This window comes from Oryx dammah, unplaced genomic scaffold (genome assembly GCF_014754425.2).
Source record: "Oryx dammah isolate SB20612 unplaced genomic scaffold, SCBI_Odam_1.1 HiC_scaffold_14, whole genome shotgun sequence".
Classification (NCBI taxonomy): Eukaryota; Metazoa; Chordata; class Mammalia; order Artiodactyla; family Bovidae; genus Oryx; species Oryx dammah.
The window spans coordinates 36,097,341-36,116,930 of record NW_024070198.1 but is presented as its reverse complement, the minus strand read 5'-3'; the positions used below and the strand labels follow the sequence as shown (position 1 = coordinate 36,116,930).

The 19,590-nt window shown below is 40.5% G+C and overlaps 1 protein-coding gene across 3 annotated transcripts in view; it reads left to right on the top strand.

Moving 5' to 3' along the window:
- The window catches only part of SHTN1 (shootin 1), a 115,000-nt gene extending 97,115 nt beyond the window's left edge, over nt 1–17,885 (top strand). For all 3 annotated transcript variants that reach the window (XM_040254825.1, XM_040254824.1, XM_040254826.1), the window contains one exon: nt 16,064–17,885. In XM_040254825.1, coding sequence (XP_040110759.1) covers nt 16,064–16,274 — 211 coding nt within the window. In that variant the 3' untranslated portion in view covers nt 16,275–17,885. The remainder of the gene's footprint in view (nt 1–16,063) is intronic.
- Nucleotides 17,886–19,590: the final 1,705 nt, after the last annotated feature.

Genomic DNA, 19,590 nt, shown 5'->3' with positions numbered 1-19,590 from the left:
GTGCACACGTATGCACGTGTACACACATACACACGAGTCCCTGCCATTCATGCTTCCTTCCAAGCCCCACTTTGGCCTCACTGCCCTAGTGTCATTCCTTCTACCCCAGTTCTTTGCCTTTCCTTCCCTTTGTCTGGGATGCCCTTCCTCCAGTCGCTACACTATGTTACCTCCATCATTTCTTTGCTCACATGTCAACTTTTCAGTGAGACCTATGCCAACCACCTATTTAAAACTGTAACTCAACTCCTCTAAACTGCAATTCTTATTTTCAGTTTAAAACCCTTATCCTACTCCATTTTCCCTGTAACTGTTACCTTTAACATACTATATACTCTGTGTGTGTGTGTGTGTGTGTGTGTGTGTGTGTGTGTATATATGCTTGTTTTTTCCTCTTCCCCTCCTAGAATGTAAACTCCATGAGGGTAGGAAATTTTTTGTTACTCGTATATTTCAAACACCTGGAGAAACTCCTGCCTTATGGTAGGCTTTCAGGAAATACTGACTCAATGAATGAATGAATACACTTTTTTATTAGTGAAACAGAATATCAACTCAGTTAACCTACATTACCCCATTATTCAACAGTCCCACATATACAGATATATGTGTACCCAAATATTAGATATTTTGGTTTGTTTGGTTGCTTACTTGGTTTTTTAAACCTTTTAAAAATGCCCTGGAGTCATTTACGTTGAGCTTGGTTTTGCATGTCTTCTGCATCTTTGGGCTTCCCTGGTGGCTCAGAGGTTAAAGCGTCTGCCTGCAATGCGGGAGACCCAGGTTTGATCCCTGGGTCGGGAAGATCCCCTAGAGAAGGAAATGGCAACCCACTCCAGTACTCTTGCCTGGAGAATCCCATGGAGGGAGGAGCCTGGTAGGCTACAGTCCATGGGGTTGCAGAGTCAGATGACTGAGAGACTTCACTTTCACTTCTTTGCATCTTTGTAGCTACACAAGATAGAATGACCGGAGACTGCAGAATGCCCAGTTATAAAAGAATGTTTCCCCTGTGCTCATTTGATTGGCCTCAAGTGGACAGGAAAGTTTGCTAACTATTAAGAAACCTTGTAAAGTGAAGGAAGAAACATAGATGCTTTCTGCATATGATTTTCACTTATCCAGAAAATTAAGTAGCATCAAGCTCTTCCCAGAAAGTTTATTCTCCTTTTAATAAATCCCTAAAATTATATGTGTGTGTTCCAAACAACTGAGTAAGTCCTGTTTGGTAAATTGTAGAGACAGAGATACATGGGTTTATTTCTTAGGGACTTAGGAAATGGCAGGAGACACCTTTGATATTTCGTTGTAAGAATTAATTAACATTCTTGTCACCAGCCTGCGAAAGCAAGGTTTTTTGTTTGTTTTTCTGAAGAAAAATGAAAAAGAAGATAATTGGGACTTGGAGAAATCTAATTGTTTCTATTTTTCCTTTAATAATAGCTTTAGGAATATCTGTGTCCTCTTAATTATTTCTAATAAGTGTGTATGTGTGTGCCAAGTCGCTTCAGTCATGTCCAACTCTTTGTCACGCTGTGGACTGTAGCCCTCTAGGTTCCTCTGTCCATGGGATTCTCCAGGCAAGAATACTGGAGTGGGTTGCCATGTCCTCTTCCAGGGAATCTTCTCAACCCAGGGATCAAACCTGAAAGGTGTCCTGCATTGGCAGGCAGGTTCTTTACCACTGGCACCACCTTGGAAGCCCAATAAGTATGTACTATCTGGTAATAATATCTTAAATCTAACAGTGAATTTGAATTTCATTAATTCTGATTAGTAATTGTTCAGACAGGAATTATGTTTATAATCTCCCTTTATACTATGAAAGGTAAGGAGCTGGCCAACCAAATGAAGAGTATAAGCTTTACTTTTGCTCTCATGCTCTCTGCAGCTGATCCAGAGTAAACTGACCGTGTTAAAATAGAGTAAGACTCATTGATTCAAGCTAATCAATGGCCATGTTGGTCAATATAAAATAGGGAAAATTCCAAATTACAGAATTTTAAAAAGATAACTTTCATTACTTTTTGATAGCCACAGTACCTGGAAATAAACTGAATGTTGCACAGGGTCAAATGAACAAGAACAATTTGTATTTTCATCAGTAAAAGCTTGTAGAGTGGGCAAGGAGTAACAAGGAAGCACAGTGTGGTCAGGTTCATAAACCAGTGTTTTCTCACATATGCTCAGGGTGGCAGGTAGCTTCGAATTATTTCCAGAATGCCAGCTCTACCATGATATCTTTGGTTTGCTAGCTATATTATCTTTATGGCCTCAGGCAAGTTATTTAACCAGTGACTGGTTCCTCACGTGGATGATGAGGGTAACCTTGTAGGGTTGTCATGTAAATTAAATAATAATGAAAAGTATTTCAACAAATTCCTTTTCTATCTTAATTATAATGCTGGGCCATTACTGGATGATCAGAGACAAAAGTTAGAGTTGAAAGCTTAGATACTGAAGAAGTGAAGTCTCTCAGTCGTGTCCGACTCTTTGCGACCCTGTGGACTGTAGCCCACCAGGCTCCTCTATCCATGGGATTCTCCAGGCAAGAATACTGGGGTGGGTTGCCATTTCCTTCTCCATTAGATACTGAACACCTGGGTTATTGGCTGGGCCAGGTTTTCTTGGGAAAATCATGTAACTTTTATTCCGTTTTGTTTTTGGTTTTCTTGTTTAAAGTGGAGGCCAGTAGTTGAGGTACTCTCTAGATTCTCTTTCAGATCTAGAACCCCAATGAGTGAAAGTGTTAGTCGCTCAGTCATGTTTGATTGTTCACAACCCCATGGACTCTATGTAGCCCGCCAGGCTCCTCTGTCCATGGAATTCTCCAGGCAAGAATACTGGAGTGGATAGCCATTCCCTTCCCTAGAGGATCTTCCAGACCCAGGGATTGAACCTGGGTCTCCTGCATTGCAGATTCTTTACCATCTTAGTCACCAGGGAAGCCCAATAATCCCTCACAAATGTGGTTGCTTGATAAAAATGTTCAAAGTTAAGAAAAGAGTTAAGCACGTGTTGTCTGCTCCTAATATGTCTCTAAGCATAGATTTACAGAAAACACACACAAACCTCTAGAAATGTAAAATAATTTCTTGAAAATTTCGAATTTTCAAACTATATCAAGGGAACTTATAAAGCCCAATTGAAATGATTGTTATCCTTCAGGGCCAGGATACTCATTCCAGCTCTGTCACTATTGCTCCAGATACTTTTTAGACTTACTTGGATTAGAGATATCTGACCACAGAGGAAGTAAATTGGAAGGTCTTTCCTATCCATTTCATTTGGAGTGGAAAAAGTAGAGGAGAAGTAGAGTGCTTTAGAGCCACTCAGCGAGTCCTGTAAGAGAATTCGTGTCAGTGTTCATTTTGGTCAAGAAACTATATGATCTATTCTAACTGCCACTGTATGTTCAACATGTTCCCAAATGACTTGGCTTTCGCCAGCTGATTCAATATTTGGAAATAGCCATCAGTTTGCCACCATTACAAATGCATTTAAAAAAAATGTGACTCAGACCCATGACATCTAACCACATGTACAGAAAAGTACTGTGCAATACAGACAAATCAAAGCGTGTTTCTTTAACTCTAGTTAGGTTGACTGGTTCCAAATTTACATATTCTGGGGCATTGATTAAAGGGTAGCTAGGAAATTAATATTTCAATAGCAAACATAAATTGAGCAATAAGTAAGAAAATGCAGTACAATACCTAAGTATGGGTAAAGTTGTCTTCCATTTTATCCCGTGAGACACGTTAGCTCTATTATCAACAGAATGGGAAAGCCTGATGTTCTTGATTGACATAAGTGAAGTGAATTGGGAAAACACTTGGGAATGAAAGCTTATAACCTTCCATTGTATATGTTTCACCAGTTTTTAAGTTAATGTTTTCTATTACTCTTCCATCAATATATATTAATATGTATCCATATTATAGCACCATTCACCAGAGAGGAAATGTGCTTGAATTGCTGTAGGCAAGATGTCTGATGGACTTTTCCAGGTAATACCAGTGGTAAAGAACCCACCTGCCAGTGCAGGAGACATAAGAGACGTGGGTCCAATCCCTGTGTGGGGAAGATCCCCTGGAGGAGGGTATGATAAGCCACTCCAGTATTCTTGCCTGGAGAATCCCATAGACAGAGGATCCTGGTGAGCTACAGTCCACAGGGTTGGAGAGAGTCGGATCCAACTGAAGCAACTTAGCACAGCATAAGATACCCGATGGAGGCTGTGAATAATGGCACCAGTTTCCAATTTGGAGGTTCAGAGTTTTGGAATTTGCTTTTGTGATGTTTTGTTGTTACTAACATTTCACTAACATTTATTAAGCCAGTAGTTTCATGTGTTACTTTGATTCTCCCAAAGGTACAGATTGAACATTATCTCTGTTTTACAGATAAGAAAACTGAGTTTTAGTGGTATAAATAATTTCCCCCAAATTCTATTCCTACTCGATAGTTGGGTCAGATTTTATTTGAACCTTTTTCATTCTAACTTCAAAGCCCATGCTTTTGAATGACAGCATATTCATTGAGTGTATTCAGAGCTCTAGGAATGGAAGCGAAGAAAATGACTATAAGGTTTCCCCTATAGGAAGCAGTGTAGTTCATTTGGCCTATGTTACTCACATCCTGTTCCTCTGACCCTTCATACTCTTAGATGGTGTAATCTCTTTTATCTTTCCTCTTCCTAAGGCTAACCTAAACAATTAAAATATCTTTTGCCGTGGGAAGAAAATGTTACCCAGTAAAACCAAGAATACTGAAAAGCAGAGTCCATCTAAATTAGCAAGAAGACTTGAAAGAGTTGTTGGAAAGGAATTTGGAAAGAAATTGTTTTAATATTTTTCATGTCAAATGTCCAGTAAAGGAGCATGCTTCACAAGTAAACTTTGGAAATTAATACATTAGAACACCTGCGTTAGCTCCTTTAGTCTTTGCCATAAATTTCATTTGTTGTTGTTTAGTCCCTAAGTTGTGTCCAAGTCTTTTGTGACCCCATGAATCGTAACCCGCCAGGCTCCTCTGATGATGGGATTTTCTGGGCAAGAATACTGGAGTAGATTACCATTTCCTCCTCCAGGGGATCTTCCTGACCCAGAGATTGAACCTGCGTCTCCCGCACTGGCAGGAGGACTCTTTATCACTGAGCCACTAGGGAAGCCCAAGTTTCATTTACAAATTTTTTAACTTATTGACATTTCAAGCATGCTGAAGATTCTTTCATTCCCAGAAGTCAAGTACCTTGAACGTATCTGACTGTAACCATTGGATTAGAAAGATGTTTTACTAAATGATAGTGTGATAATATAAAGATGAATCACTGTGAATACTGTTTTTTCAAAACATACATTTTACAGCCGCAAATAAATTTCATTGTTCTAGCCACTTCATGCTATACCTCTGTCAGTCAGTTCCACCTTTGGTCAGTTCCCTGTTAGCTCCTTTGAGTTGGGGCTGTAGTGTCCATTGGTCATCATATTTTGGGACATCTCTTACATATAGAAAGATGGGTAGTTATAAAGAAAGGCAGGACAAATGGGCCAGGAGCATGGAGAAAGAAGTAAGCAGATATTACAAGAGTTCTGCAGCACAATCAGGCAGAGGCCCAGGAGTTTGTTGTGTTTTCGCCATCTTGCCTTTTTGTCTCTGAACAGTCTCATCTTAGAAGTGGCCTTACTTGTCAGTACTGAGCTTTATTCATCTATGTTCACTTTTTCTATTAATTACTTTTAGAAAGGTGAATCCTCCTGACAGTTACAATTAAAGTGGTCAACCTCAGGGATGATTTTTCATTTCATCCAGTTATATCTAAAACCTTGTTTCACAGGGGAGAACCCAGTTTCTGTTGTAATTGGTGTGATTTGCAGTAATCGCGAAGCTGTATCCTCATCTCTTGGTCGTTCTCAAAGATGCTTTTAAGCCACAATTGCCAGAGACCCTTCCAGTTAACACTTCTGTAATTCATCATGTTTCTCTTCAGTCCCAGATCTCCCCCAAACTCTAAGCTTTATCAGGCTTTTTAAAATTTCCTTTTTAACCATCAGACAGGTGGCTAGCTTGCCTTTTTTGTTTGGGAGGTCAAAACAGGTCACACTGTGCCCCATAGAAGAATTAAAAAAAAAAAAAAAAACTAATGTAGCAATTACAGGACTTCAGTTTCAATAGAAAAATGACCGTTTCCAGTGAAGCCATTTTTATTTCAATTTGCATTTAATTTCTAGACCTATGGTATCTCTAAATACATGTGACTTTTGGCCCCACACAGATTTATTTTTGTGAGAGTTCCTCTTGTTTGAGCCATTAACTGACTACTGAAGTATAGTTGATAAAAGGTAAATTTTAGATGTCTGATGGTTAATATAATCAGTCAAATGTTTCTATGAAAGAAAAAGAAAATCTAATTGCCATTTCTGGGTTTGAATTAAAGGATCGATTGACTTTTAGGTAGTCTCTCTTCAGGTTTGTCCCCATTATTTCCAGTGTGGAACTGGTGTAGAAAAATGAAATTGCTCTTTTGCATTGGAGCTGCAGAATTTCAGCTTTTGAAATATGTTGCCAAATAGAAATTAAGATTCTCAACTTAGTTTTAGGGAAGCTTGGCATAAAATTGTCTCAAATCTCACCTGGAAGTTAACTTGGTTGGTCATACAGCTGTTTCTTTCAAGTCAACATTTTGTTCAGATAGAATAGAGCCAAGTTCTTTTAGCCCCTGTGGTGGACAGAGTGCGGGTTTTTTTTTTTTCCTATTACTCCCATCACACCCCCCCCACCTCTTTTCTTTCCTTTTGTGTGTGTGTGTGTGCGTGCGTGCGTGCGTGTGTGTGTGTGTGTGTTTGCTTGTGTGGTGCGAAGCAGAGAAAGGAGGGCACCTTCCGTGTACTTAGTAAACGTTTATTTCTGAGAAGAGATGACTAGCTAGCAGAATGAACTGCATGGACATTACTGCTTAATCTGATGCTCTTATACAATTAAAGGATTTGCTGTGCTCTCCACTGTAATCTTAGTACCCCTGAATTGTGTACGGACACTGCAGGAAACAGCTCTGCTCAGCTAAGCACTACGACAAAGGTTCTCCGTGTGTGCCTGCACATGGACAATTAAGTTTTAACAACAAAATTAGCGGAACAACTGGATGTTCTGGAAGTTGAGATTGCCTCACTCAGCCCCCTCCGTAGGAGTTTTCCTGTGGGCTGCCCAGAAACCCGCCTGTCAGTTTTGTCTCACAGGTGTTCTGAGTTGCTCCACAGACAGCAAATGCTTCCAGATTAATTGTTGAGGCTCTGTTATACCCACTGTTAAAATTCTGTTGAGTAAATCTCAGAATAACTGTTAAAAATACAGCTGAGCAATTCTCAGTTCTCTCAAAGAATGAATTGCTTTGTAACATTTGCCTCCCGATGCCAACACCTATGATTTTTAGAAACTTAGCATAAAATATATCGTTTCGGCATGGAGAACCAAATTGCTTTTGGTGCTTTGTCATTTATTTTAAACCTCTTTTAGTAGTCTCTGCAGTATTTGTGTTTCCTTTTATTTTTGTATAGTGGAGTAGTAGAGGCTTTAAATCTATTCAAATAGAAGTTCTGGCTAAAAGTTAAGTGTAGTTTCAGACCTGAGGATAAATTGATTTAACTTCTGAAACCTGATAAATGCTTTTCATCTGAAATATATTTTGTCATATAACTATATGAAAAGTAGCACACTGAATTCTTCACAACTTACCATCTTAAAAGAGAGTTTAAAGTATTTAACATAGTAAGTTTAAAGAAAAATCTCTTAAACTTTAAAAATATTTTTCTGAAAATTATGAATGAAAATACAAACATTTTGTGCATGACAGCTTTCTTGAGGTGCCCATGTTATAGATGGTGACTCTGGCGGAAGACTTTATGTCCCTTAAAATTTCTTTTTTAGATAGCATTCACATTTCATAGCTGAGATCTCAGTGAATTGTCCATGGTGACTTAAGTTGTACAAAATTACAAAAATCTTTATAAGTAGCCCCCAAAAGTATCATACACATATACAAAAAGAATCTTTGCCTGAGCTACAATCAGTCTTAGCTCATGCTTTATCATTGATTTTGCTGGTGAGAATGGTCCAGTTTCCTGGCCTCCCTGGGCCAGTGTATTTGGAATCTGTAAATGTGCAGAGCCCACCTTACACTGGAGGAATAAAAGAACTGGAACAAGGCTTCGTAGCATTCACTGTGGTCTGGGAGGTAACCTGTGCGTTGAGAAGCTATGCCGCAGTTACTCCACCAAAGAAACTGTGGCTAAACGTGGACACAGAAGTCTTTGCCCAGCCATTGTTGACCTCTGTTAAAAAGGGATTCTTGTTAATCCTGACGGCAAATCGGCATCCAGAAGGCGATGTCAGATTTTCAACCGTGCGTGGCAGTATTCTGCTGCTTAACAGTATTTATTTTTCATAATTTAAAACTATATCTATTTTCCCCTCAAACAGAAGCTGACCCAAATTGGCCAGTTAATTTATTCTTTGAGCTTAAATGCAGTTTCAAAAAGTACACAAAGCCAAAAGGAATTAGTTTCATTCTTAGCGTCACGATGTTTAAAAGTAGTAGAATGGGCAATAATATAGAAAGTTTCATCTCTTGTTTGAAACTCGATTCGGGGAAATTTTGAACCAGTGTGTTAAAATGTCCTGAAAGACAGGACGTCTAAGAGAAACAAAACTTCCTCTGGTTGCAATGCCACTGCTCTTCACTGCTGCAGCAACTCTGTAAGGGCTTGGGGATGGGCTGGGGTGGGGGCGGGCAGCAAGACTTCTTATTTTTACACAAGGGAAAATATAAAACTGACTTCCTTTTTGAAGTTTTCCCAGGAAACTACTTTATAAAGACACATTTAAATCTTTCCGTTTTCTGTCCTTGAAGGTGGTAAATACGATTGCGGCTTTACCCATTTTTATTGTAAATGAAGCAGAGTTCAGACCGTCCGGCTGTGCGTCATCTGTTGGATGGCTGCCACCAGCTAATGCAGGCGTCCCACTGGGAGACCAGAGAAGAACTATACTTTGATTCACCAGATTGTGTTAAATAGTCCAGCTGTTGCGATTTGAAAGATAGTTACCTCAGAAGTGAAATAGAAATGAACTTGGCATTTATGCCTCAAACCGTTTTTATACTGTTTGGCAATCAGCTTTTCAGAGGTAGCATTTTATAAAATAACTCTCGCCGCTTAAAAGTTTCGTTCACTGTAATGTTCAAAATGTCCCACCTTTATATTATCAGTAAAATTAAGCTTGAGTGATATGCAAAATTTGCATGAAATAAGCATTTTCCCCCCTTCATTTCATGAGCTTTGATTGTATTCAATTGAGCTCAGAACCATGTCTATTAGGGCTCTTTGGGGGCATTAGTTAATTTGAATTGAAGCCGAAATGTTAGCTAGAATGTTGTTGAATATAATTGGAACATGGAAAGTTGATTTTGAATGAAATTTCATTGAATGCAAACAATGATGTGCTTTTTTAAGAATTAGAAAGCTGCACTTTCATCTCTTGTAACACAGTCTGAGAAATCACTGAGTCCCTTTATTATAAAGTTCAATTTTGGGCATTACCATTTGCAATTGTTCTGATTCTTCTGATACCAGTACCAGCTGGAGTCAGGTTTTCCCTTTTACTAGCTAGTGGCCCCATCTGCCCCAGCCTCACCTTCTGGCCCTCTTGCAGGCAGGGAAAAGTAACTGCTTTCTGAAAGGGCAACCAAGTAGTGTTGAGTTGGCCAAAAAGTTCATTTGGGTTGTTATGGGAAAACCCAAATGAATTTTTTGGCCTGCCCAATACTTGGGCATTAGGCTTCATAGAGTAGCATAGATTAGTATATTTTCTCCTAGCTTTTATTTTGCTTTCTGGTTTTTCTTTTTGTCTTGGAATAGCACTTAACAAATGATTGAAAATGACTCACAAAAACACCTATTTGAATGGATCAAAAAATCACTGCTACTCTGTTGTGGTAAGAAAAAAAATACTTGACAGGAAGTCAAGATGCCACAATGTTAATCCTTATCTGCTATTAACAAACTGTGTGCCCACACAAGCATTTAACTCACTGTTCTTTGGTGTCTTCATCTGACAAATGAGAAGGATGGACCAGTTCATGTCAGTAATCCCTCTCAGCCTGAACAGTCCGTGATTTGAGTCTTCATGTCAGCTCTAAAATTTAAGCTTTGCTTGGAGATTTTGCAGCTTACAGGAGAAGGTCTGCCATCCTTTTTATGAATACTGACTTTAATTCCTTATTTGGGATCATTGCTCTTAGATGAATTAAAGTAGAAAAACTGAACCAAACAATGGTATACTGCAGTTCCTATTGGACTGTTGTGTTTGAGCACCTGGGATTTTTCACCTTGGGGAGAAGCTTCAGTTTAACCTTCTAGAACCTGCCACTGTGGCTGCCTAGCGCAGGAGCCTGGGTTCTGGGTACCATCACTGGGGGGCTTTCTGGCTCTTCCTATAAGATCGGACTGGAGGTATGATAAGGCCCCTTATTCCAGAAGGAGCCCTGGGCAGCTCCCCCGTGGGAACCAGCAATGGACTTAATGATGTCAAACCAGGAAGAGCTAGGTTTAAGTCACAAAGGGAAAAAAAAAAAACAAGGGATAACTCCAAAAGATGAATTTCATATTTATAGATAGGAAAGATGCAGGTGAAAACAAGGATTCAGAAAGAATCTGTAAACATACCAGAATTAGCCTGTGGCATCATCATCGTGTTTTTAGAAGATGGCTTTGGTAAAAAGTTATGTGATATTGTGGGAGAATCAGGAACAGGGAGATAGGAACTTCTGATTCTTGTCTCAGCTCTGCCACCAATAAGCTCTGCCACCAATAAGCTGTATAATTTTAGGTCTTGCCCCTCCCCTCTCCAAACCTCATTTTCCTTATCTGTAAAAGAACCAGCTGGACTAGATGATTGCCATAGTCCCTTTTAGCTTCAACCCTTTGGAATTCCAAGCCAGTGGTCATTATCTTTAAGAAACTAGTTAACTCTGATTCTCAACACATAGATTCAAAGTTTTCCACCATGCCAAGTTCAGTGATAAGCAAAGAAGTTCTCAAATTGGAGTCTACATGTGACTTAATAGGTTAATCTATTATTGAGAAGCTTACTTCAGGAAAGAACAGCAATTCTCTGGACTGAGACAATTCCAGGAAAATTGCAGCCTGGCCATACAGAGTTTCTGAACTTTCAGTTGAGTCAACATCATTTGTTGCTGTTGTGGAGCCCCAAGAGCACTTCCTGGAAGTTTTCAGCCTCCAGCTGATGAAGAAAGCATTTTTAGGATATGTTCACCACCCCTTCACCTGCAGACACATGTGGGCATGAAAACATCCATGGTAGTTCTACAAAAGTGATGAATGAAGGTCAGTATGGGTTGATGGAAATTGCTCACCTGGAGTGAGATGGATATCTCCATTGCATGTGTTGAGCAGACTGGCCAGCTTATCTGGTCTAAGCCAGCAATGGGCTTAGACCCAGTGTCGCGGAACCAGACTGGGGACTTGACTGGCAGATTTTATGTGACTTTGACTGTAACAGTTTAGCTAGGCTCGAACTTCATTTTCTAGAATTCCCTTGAATTCTCTTACCCATTTGTTTCCAGGTTAGGCTTCACCACAAGAGAAATTGGCATGAGATTTAGAAAGTGGAAGTGACATAATAGTCTTTTATTTTTTTTTAATGCTCTGAAAGTGTGTGTAGGGCAGGTGCTTTTACTGCTCATGCGCGTTGTCACCTAGTTGGCGGGTGGCATAGCTGCCCCCATCTCCCCTTCTAGCTTCCCCAGATCTTGGGCCAGATGCATGTGTGATTCCATGTGGAAAGGCTCCAGGTTTACCCTGAAGCTCGCTTGCATCATCCGGATTGGGGATTGTGAAAGAGATGGGGCTCTTGTTTGTCCTCAGCTTCTTGCTGCTTCTCACCTGCACGACGTGCTGATTTCAGGCCCAGCATCATACACAGACTCACGTAGACTGCCTGACTGGCTCTCTCCATTGCCTGAAGTCTTAACCTGTCATGAATCCTTATGCCTTTCATGGTGGTTCTGCTTCTCCGACCATGGGTTCGGGCTTTCAGGTGTTCCCTGGGTCAGAGAAAGTCAAGCCAGATACCACTGGGGTAAATTCATCCCATGGTGATTGCCAGAACACAGTAACAGATTTCTTGAGAAGTGGATCTTTGGCCAGAGTAGGTGGGCAGTGTCAGAGGTGTCTGCTAATGAAAAGGGTGTTGTCAGATTCAGGCAAAAATAAAGGAATCTGTCCTCACTACAGTGTAACTTTCCTCTCAGGCCTCTGGTCATCTCTCTGTTTTTACTCCTCCAAAGAAGACAGTTATGTGCTAGTTACTTATTGATGATAATCAACTCATACAGTATAACTGGAAAGCCCTATAGTGGTTTTCAAACATCTAGACAGATCTCATAGTGCTAGGTGATAAAACCGTGGTCCCTGGGTTGGAGTTTTGTTACCTGTGGCTGGATCGTGCAGGCCACTTTGGCTCAACAGTTGATCATTTGTTCTTGTTGCTTTTGCTGTACAATAGAGGTATCCAGACCTGCTCACACAAAAGCCTTGGTTTCTCAGCATTCATTCTGAGCCTTTCACGCACAGTTCAGTTCAGTTCAGTTCAGTCGCTCAGTCGTGTCCGACTCTTTGCGACCCCATGAATCGCAGCACGCCAGGCCTCCCTGTCCATCACCATCTCCCGGAGTTCACTCAGACTCATGTCCATCGAGTCCGTGATGCCATCCAGCCATCTCATCCTCGGTCGTCCCTTTCTCCTCCTGCCCCCAATCCCTCCCAGCATCAGAGTCTTTTCCAATGAGTCAACTCTTTGCATGAGGTGGCCAAAGTACTGGAGTTTCAGCTTCAGCATCATTCCTTCCAAAGAAATCCCAGGGTTGATCTCCTTCAGAATGGACTGGTTGGATCTCCTTGCAGTCCAAGGGACTCGCAAGAGTCTTCTCCAACACCACAGTTCAAAAGCATCAATTCTTTGGCGCTCAGCCTTCTTCACAGTCCAACTCTCACATCCATACATGACCACAGGAAAAACCATAGCCTTGACTAGATGGACCTTAGTCGGCAAAGTAATGTCTCTGCTTTTGAATATGCTATCTAGGTTGGTCATAACTTTTCTTCCAAGGAGTAAGCGTCTTTTAATTTCATGGCTGCAAGCACCATCTGCAGTGATTTTGGAGCCAAAAAAAATAAAGTCTGACACTTTTTCCACCGTTTCCCCATCTATTTCCCATGAAGTGATGGGACTAGATGCCATGATCTTCGTTTTCTGAATGTTGAGCTTTAAGCCAACTTTTTCGCTCTCCTCTTTCACTTTCATCAAGAGGCTTTTTAGCTCCTCTTCCCTTTCTGCCATAAGGGTGGTGTCATCTGCATATCTGAGGTGATTGATATTTCTCCCGGCAATCTTGATTCCAGCTTGTGTTTCTTCCAGTCCAGCGTTTCTCATGATGTACTCTGCATATTAGTTAAATAAGCAGGGTGACAATATACAGCCTTGATGTACTCCTTTTCCTATTTGGAACCAGTCTGTTGTTCCATGTCCAGTTCTAACTGTTGCTTCCTGACCTGCATACAGATTGCTCAAGAGGCAGGTGAGGTGGTCTGGTATTCCCATCTCTTTCAGAATTTTCCACAGTTTATTGTGATCCACACAGTCAAAGGCTTTGGCATAGTCAATACAGCAGAAATAGATGTTTTTCTGGAACTCTCTTGCTTTTTCCATGATCCAGCGGATATTGGCAATTTGATCTCTGGTTCCTCTGCCTTTTCTAAAACCAGCTTGAACATTAGGGAGTTCACGGTTCACGTATTGCTGAAGCCTGGCTTGGAGAATTTTGAGCATTACTTTACTAGCATGTGAGATGAGTGCAATTGTGCGGTAGTTTGAGCATTCTTTGGCATTGCCTTTCTTTGGAATTGGAATGAAAACTGACCTTTTCCAGTCCTGTGGCCACTGCTGAGTTTTCCAAATTTGCTGGCATACTGAGTGCAGCACTTTCACAGCATCATCTTTCAGGATTTGAAACAGCTCAACTGGAATTCCATCACCTGCACTGGCTTTGTTCGTCGTGATGCTTTCTAAGGCCCACTTGACTTCACATTCCAAGATGTCTGGCTCTAGATTAGTGATCACATCATCATGATTATCTTGGTTGTGAAGCGCTTTTTTGTACAGTTCTTCTGTGTATTCTTGCCACCTCTTCTTAATATCTTCTGCTTCTGTTAGGTCCATACCATTTCTGTCCTTTATCATGCCCACCTTTGCATGAAATGTTCCCTTGGTATCTCTAATTCTCTTGAAGAGATCTCTAGTCTTTCCCATTCTGTTGTTTTCCTCTATTTCTTTGCATTGATCGCTGAAGAAGGCTTTCTTATCTCTTCTTGCTATTCTTTGGAACTCTGCATTCAGATGCTTATATCTTTCCTTTTCTCCTTTGCTTTTTGCCTCTCTCCTTTTCACAGCTATTTGTAAGGCCTCCCCAGACAGCCATTTTAGTTTTTTGCATTTCTTTTCCATGGGGATGGTCTTGATCCCTGTCTCCTGTACAATGTCACGAACCTCATTCCATAGTTCATCAGGCACTCTATCTATCAGATCTAGGCCCTTAAAGCTATTTCTCACTTCCACTATATAATCATAAGGGATTTGATTTAGGTCATACCTGAATGGTCTAGCGGTTTTCCCTACTTAGTTCATTAGTATTCACTCATTTGTTTACTCCACAAATGGGTCTGCTCTGGGTGCTAGCGTATAGCTATGAACAAAGCTAAACAGTCCAACTCACGGATGCTTACATTTTACTTAAAGAGAAAGACATTTAACAACCAGTTATTTCACTGTAACTATGGTAAGTCCAACAAGGGAGAAGTATGAGGCAGTAAGGGAGTGTCAACCAGCAGGTCTGACCTAAGGGTCAGGGAATAATAGACATCAGCTGATCAGGGAGACTCGTAGAGCAGTGGGGAGACCTGGCTAGCAGTTCGTCAGTACTCATCCTGACATCCAGAGGTGGACATGGGACAGAGGTGTGCTGGGTCATGGTTAACGTCCTAGCAACCACCAGGAAAACCAGATAAGTCTGAATAGCCTCTGCCCTGCCTACAACACACCCCTCAACCTCCAGGCATCAGATCAGCAGTCCAGCCCCTTCAGATGGTTGCTGCTGTCCTGTCTTCTGAGAGGACTAGGTGCGCACAGCCTAATCTCCTGACACGTGGCAAGAGAAGAGCATTTCAGGACATCTCCATTTCCACAAGGAAATTATTGCCTATTTAGCTGGAGAAGCAGTAACTTCTTACATCAGAAGAGAAGAGAGGAAACCTCGGTGGAAAAAGAAACTGCCATTTGAAATTCAATAAGAAATTTCTCAGAATGTGACTCTCCCTTTTAGAAAAAGTGATAACTTGGCATTTCAGCTGACTCTCTAGATCCTCCCATCCACCCTCATTCCTCCCCAGGTCTGACCAGAATCCGTTCCTGCCAGCAAACGGCAGCAGCTGGCACGCCTCTCAGCTGCCCATGGGGGTGGTGGTGATTTATCTCCCTCCTCCACGCAGTCTGCTCAGAGCGAGTCTGCAACTCCATGTGCCCTGGGGACACACGGGAGGGACTCGCTGCCTCCTTCCAGCTAAGCAGAGGTGGGGCAGGAGTCGGGGGCAGCAGGCAGTGGGGCGGTATGCACAGAGGACCTGTGAGCTTTGTGCTTCTATGAGCAGAGTGTGCGATTAAGCAGGTAGGTGCCTTTGGCTTTTTAACACTTCCGCAGTTAATTGTTCTGACTTTTTCCGCCTTTCTCCTGGCCTTGTGTTCCTAATATGTAATCTAATAGCTTTTTTTTTTTTTTTAATGGCTGGCACCTCAAAGACCACTTTTTGCATGTTGATTAGACTTAGAATGTTTGGGGTTTTTTGCTCCTCTGAATCCAGGAATACGGAAAGATCAATGCTTTCTCTCTCTGCTTTTAATTTTTTGTTTGTTTGTTTAACTGTTCACCTCCTAGGCCTCCCAGTAACACTGGATACCGGAAACAATACATTGGCAGTGGAAAACAAGCCAAACCGGTTGTAGTTCTAGATCCTGTTTCCACACACGAACCTCAAACCAAAGCCCAGGTCGCTGAGAAAGATCCAGCTCAACACAAGGATGATGACGTTGAAACTAAACCAGGATACAAACAGAGAGAGAGAGACACCAGCAGCTCCAACTGCTAATCCGTAAACCGAAGGCTGGCATGTTCGGAAGTCCTTTTTTAATGAGCACATGATTAGTTTTGGTGTATTGGCAAGAGCTATAGACACTGTTCTTGTCACTGTATTCAGAATATAGGTTCTTTTCTGATGTCACTTTTGTAAGTAGTTCACCTATAAATATATAAGTAAGCTATTTAGCAAAATACACATTCTTTGTAGCTTTTTTTAATGTTTATAGGGATAAGATTTTTTTCTAATTACTGTATTAAATGTGACTTCTTTTAGAAGATAACAAAAAATTCAGATGTTATCTTCTTAGGTAATGTGCATACTGCTAATCAAATGTAATGATGAAAGGTTGCAGCACTTATGTATAATTGGATAAACAGAACTGACTAGCTTAATAAGGTGATTAAAAAAAAAAAAAACCAGAAAAGCTTCGGTTTTGCATATCTGCTCCTTTTTTTTTTTTTTTTTTTTGATGGAGAAACTTCAGTAGCATGGAAATTGTTAGGCACTGTGGTATACAAATTACTTTCTAGGATATACTGAGATAAGCTTAAAATTTCAGGAGCTGATGTCAAGCTAGCAGTCTCATACTCAGTGTTAATTACACACATTATTAACTATGGGATGATTGTGTCCAAAGCCTCCCAAAGACTTTGGAGGGAATGCTCTAGTGGCCTGAATGCAGAATTGAGGTGAAGTCCAAAGCTTGAATTTAATAGAGTATTATCTTGGTAAACAGTGTGTTCAGTGCTATGAGTCACTTGTGTTTTCTCATGTACTCATGTGGCACAAGTACCATATTTTATCACAGTTCTTACGTACAGTGAAGATAAGTGACAAGCATATAATTTCTTGCTTCACTGCTGTTTTACATTACACAAGTTTGTTGTTTTGTTTTGTTTTTAAAGAAATTAGGTGATAGTCTCTAAAAATACAAAGTTTCAGTCTACCACAGTGAATAAAGAAATGTAATCAGGGATTAAAAAAAAAAGACTTATGCAGCTTTTCAAAGTTGATTGTTTCAAAATTGGTGTTTATTTAAAATAAGTGGTAATGTACTTGAATGCATTTTCTTATGACAATGATTCAGTAATGGTAATTTTACTATTAAAGAGAGTGAAAGGGTTAGTTTTGTTAGCATAGCTCAGCATGAAGCTGTCAGGTGTTTCTCACCCAAGGGCGGAAGAAAATGATAGTAATAATTGCAGTAGTTGTATTTCATTTTTGCACGTATGCTAAACATAGGCTTGAAAAGGTGGTTAGGCAGGTAAATGTACTTCCTAAATTTGGAGATAATTATCCTTCTGTAGGTTCGTTATGCTTGGCTGTTTCCATGTTTCTTCCAGTGATGTTTTTACAGTTACTTCTCAGTTTACTCATAGGGAATTAAAATGTAAGGCTTTTCAACTGTGACTTCCCCTGATTGAACAATACTGCTGTATGATATACAAATTACAGATGGCATTAATTCACTGAAATAAGGTCTGTTATGCTGTGATTTGAACTCTCCTCAGCACATTTATTAAAAAGCACCAATAGTTTCCCACTAAAGGTCACCTGTGGTTATTGATATTTTTGGTTTACTTCCCCAAACTTGACATCCTTTAATAAAAACATTGTATATGACTTGATGAGTTTAGTAATTTTTAATAATCCACAAAATGATTTCTTTTGAGGAATTTTACGCTACGTTTCTTCCTGCTTTCCCCATTCCTGTGTATATTGTCAGTCTGCTGGCATGTCTTAAAGGTATTTAGAAATTCAAAATTCTGTACATATGTAATTCCATCTCTCATCACACATCCTTTCCAGGGTAAAGAGTCAGTCATCTGGTGAAATGTGTTAGCTGGACCAGGCAACATTTAGTCACTGGTATTCTGAAAGGGTTCTTACTTTTTCTGAGCTGCTTATTCCTTCACCATGATCACAAAGTATTTAAAATTACTTTGATAAAATTAATTCTAGTACCTTTTTGTAGCTGAGCTAGTCTCATACAAACTCACCTCCACTGGTTTCAGCACTTGGTCATTCCTGTGGAAATTCCTGTGGTGTTAACAGGGCTAAAACCATGCAACCTTGATTGGCCTGAGTAAAAACAATGGACGTTTTGGCTCTGACTCTATGTAGCTTCAGTTGTGTCTGACTCTTTGCAACCCCTGTGGACTGTAGCCTGCCAGGCTCCTCTGTCCATGAGATTTCCCAGGCAAGAATAATGAAGTGGGTTGCCATTTCCTTCTCCAGAGGATCTTCCCAACCCAGGGATCAAACCTGGGTCTCCTACATGGCAGGCAGATTCTTTACTGTCTTCAGACTACTCACCAGTAATTCCTCCTTCCTTACCTTTTTTGTTAACAGTAAAATGTCTATTAGAAATGGAGTAGGGCAGGTAAAGATGACTGTTCATTATCCTTCCATGCTATTTTTAGGATATTTGTCAGGTAAATGATAGTCTGTTTCACAGAATGTTAAAAACAAGGTTCGGATGATTTTTGTAAATGCACACCATACATGTTTATGGGCTTCCCTGGTGGCTGGATGGTAAAAAAATCTGCCTGCAATGCATGAGACGCAGGTTTGATCCCTGGGTTGAGAAGATCCCCTGGAGAAGAGAATGGCAACCCACTCCAATACATATTTAATCATTTTAATCACGGAGCAGCTTCAGCTTATGTGGCAATAAGTTGTGGAGAATGGATAAACATCTCTCATCATCATTGACCTTAGGAAGGTCATCAAGCAGCCCTTACTTAAGGACTGGATTTGAAGTTTCTTCCAAGCACTAACATTCCCCAGTCCCCCTGCCATTTCTAATAAAGGGTATGATGAGTTTCTTTCATCTCTTTATATGTAATATCTTCAGTTCAGTCATTCAGTCGGGTCTGACTCTTTGCCACCCCATGAACTGCAGCACACCAGGGCTCCCTGTCCATCACCAACTCCAGGAGTTTACGCAAACTCATGTCCATTGGGTCCATGATACGGTTTATATCCATTACATGTCCTGTAACGTGTGTAGAGAGAGAAAATATATAAATAGAAACAGTGCTTATCACTCTCAGAAGCTTAAAATGCTAATGTCCATTTGGTGACCCCAAGCCTCAAGTGAGGTCAAGGAGAATAGGGAGTGCTCAGCACTGAAATTAGGGTTGACTTGGTTGAGGTAATAAGTCACCTCTTTGGTTAATTTAGTTATTCAGTTACTAACTTAGTTGTATGTTTTTGTTGTGGCTTCATTCGGTTATAATTTGTATCACAGTTTCAGGGCATACTCACATGACCTCCCATATTTCATGGGGGGGTGGGTATATGTGCAGAGGCTGTGTGAACA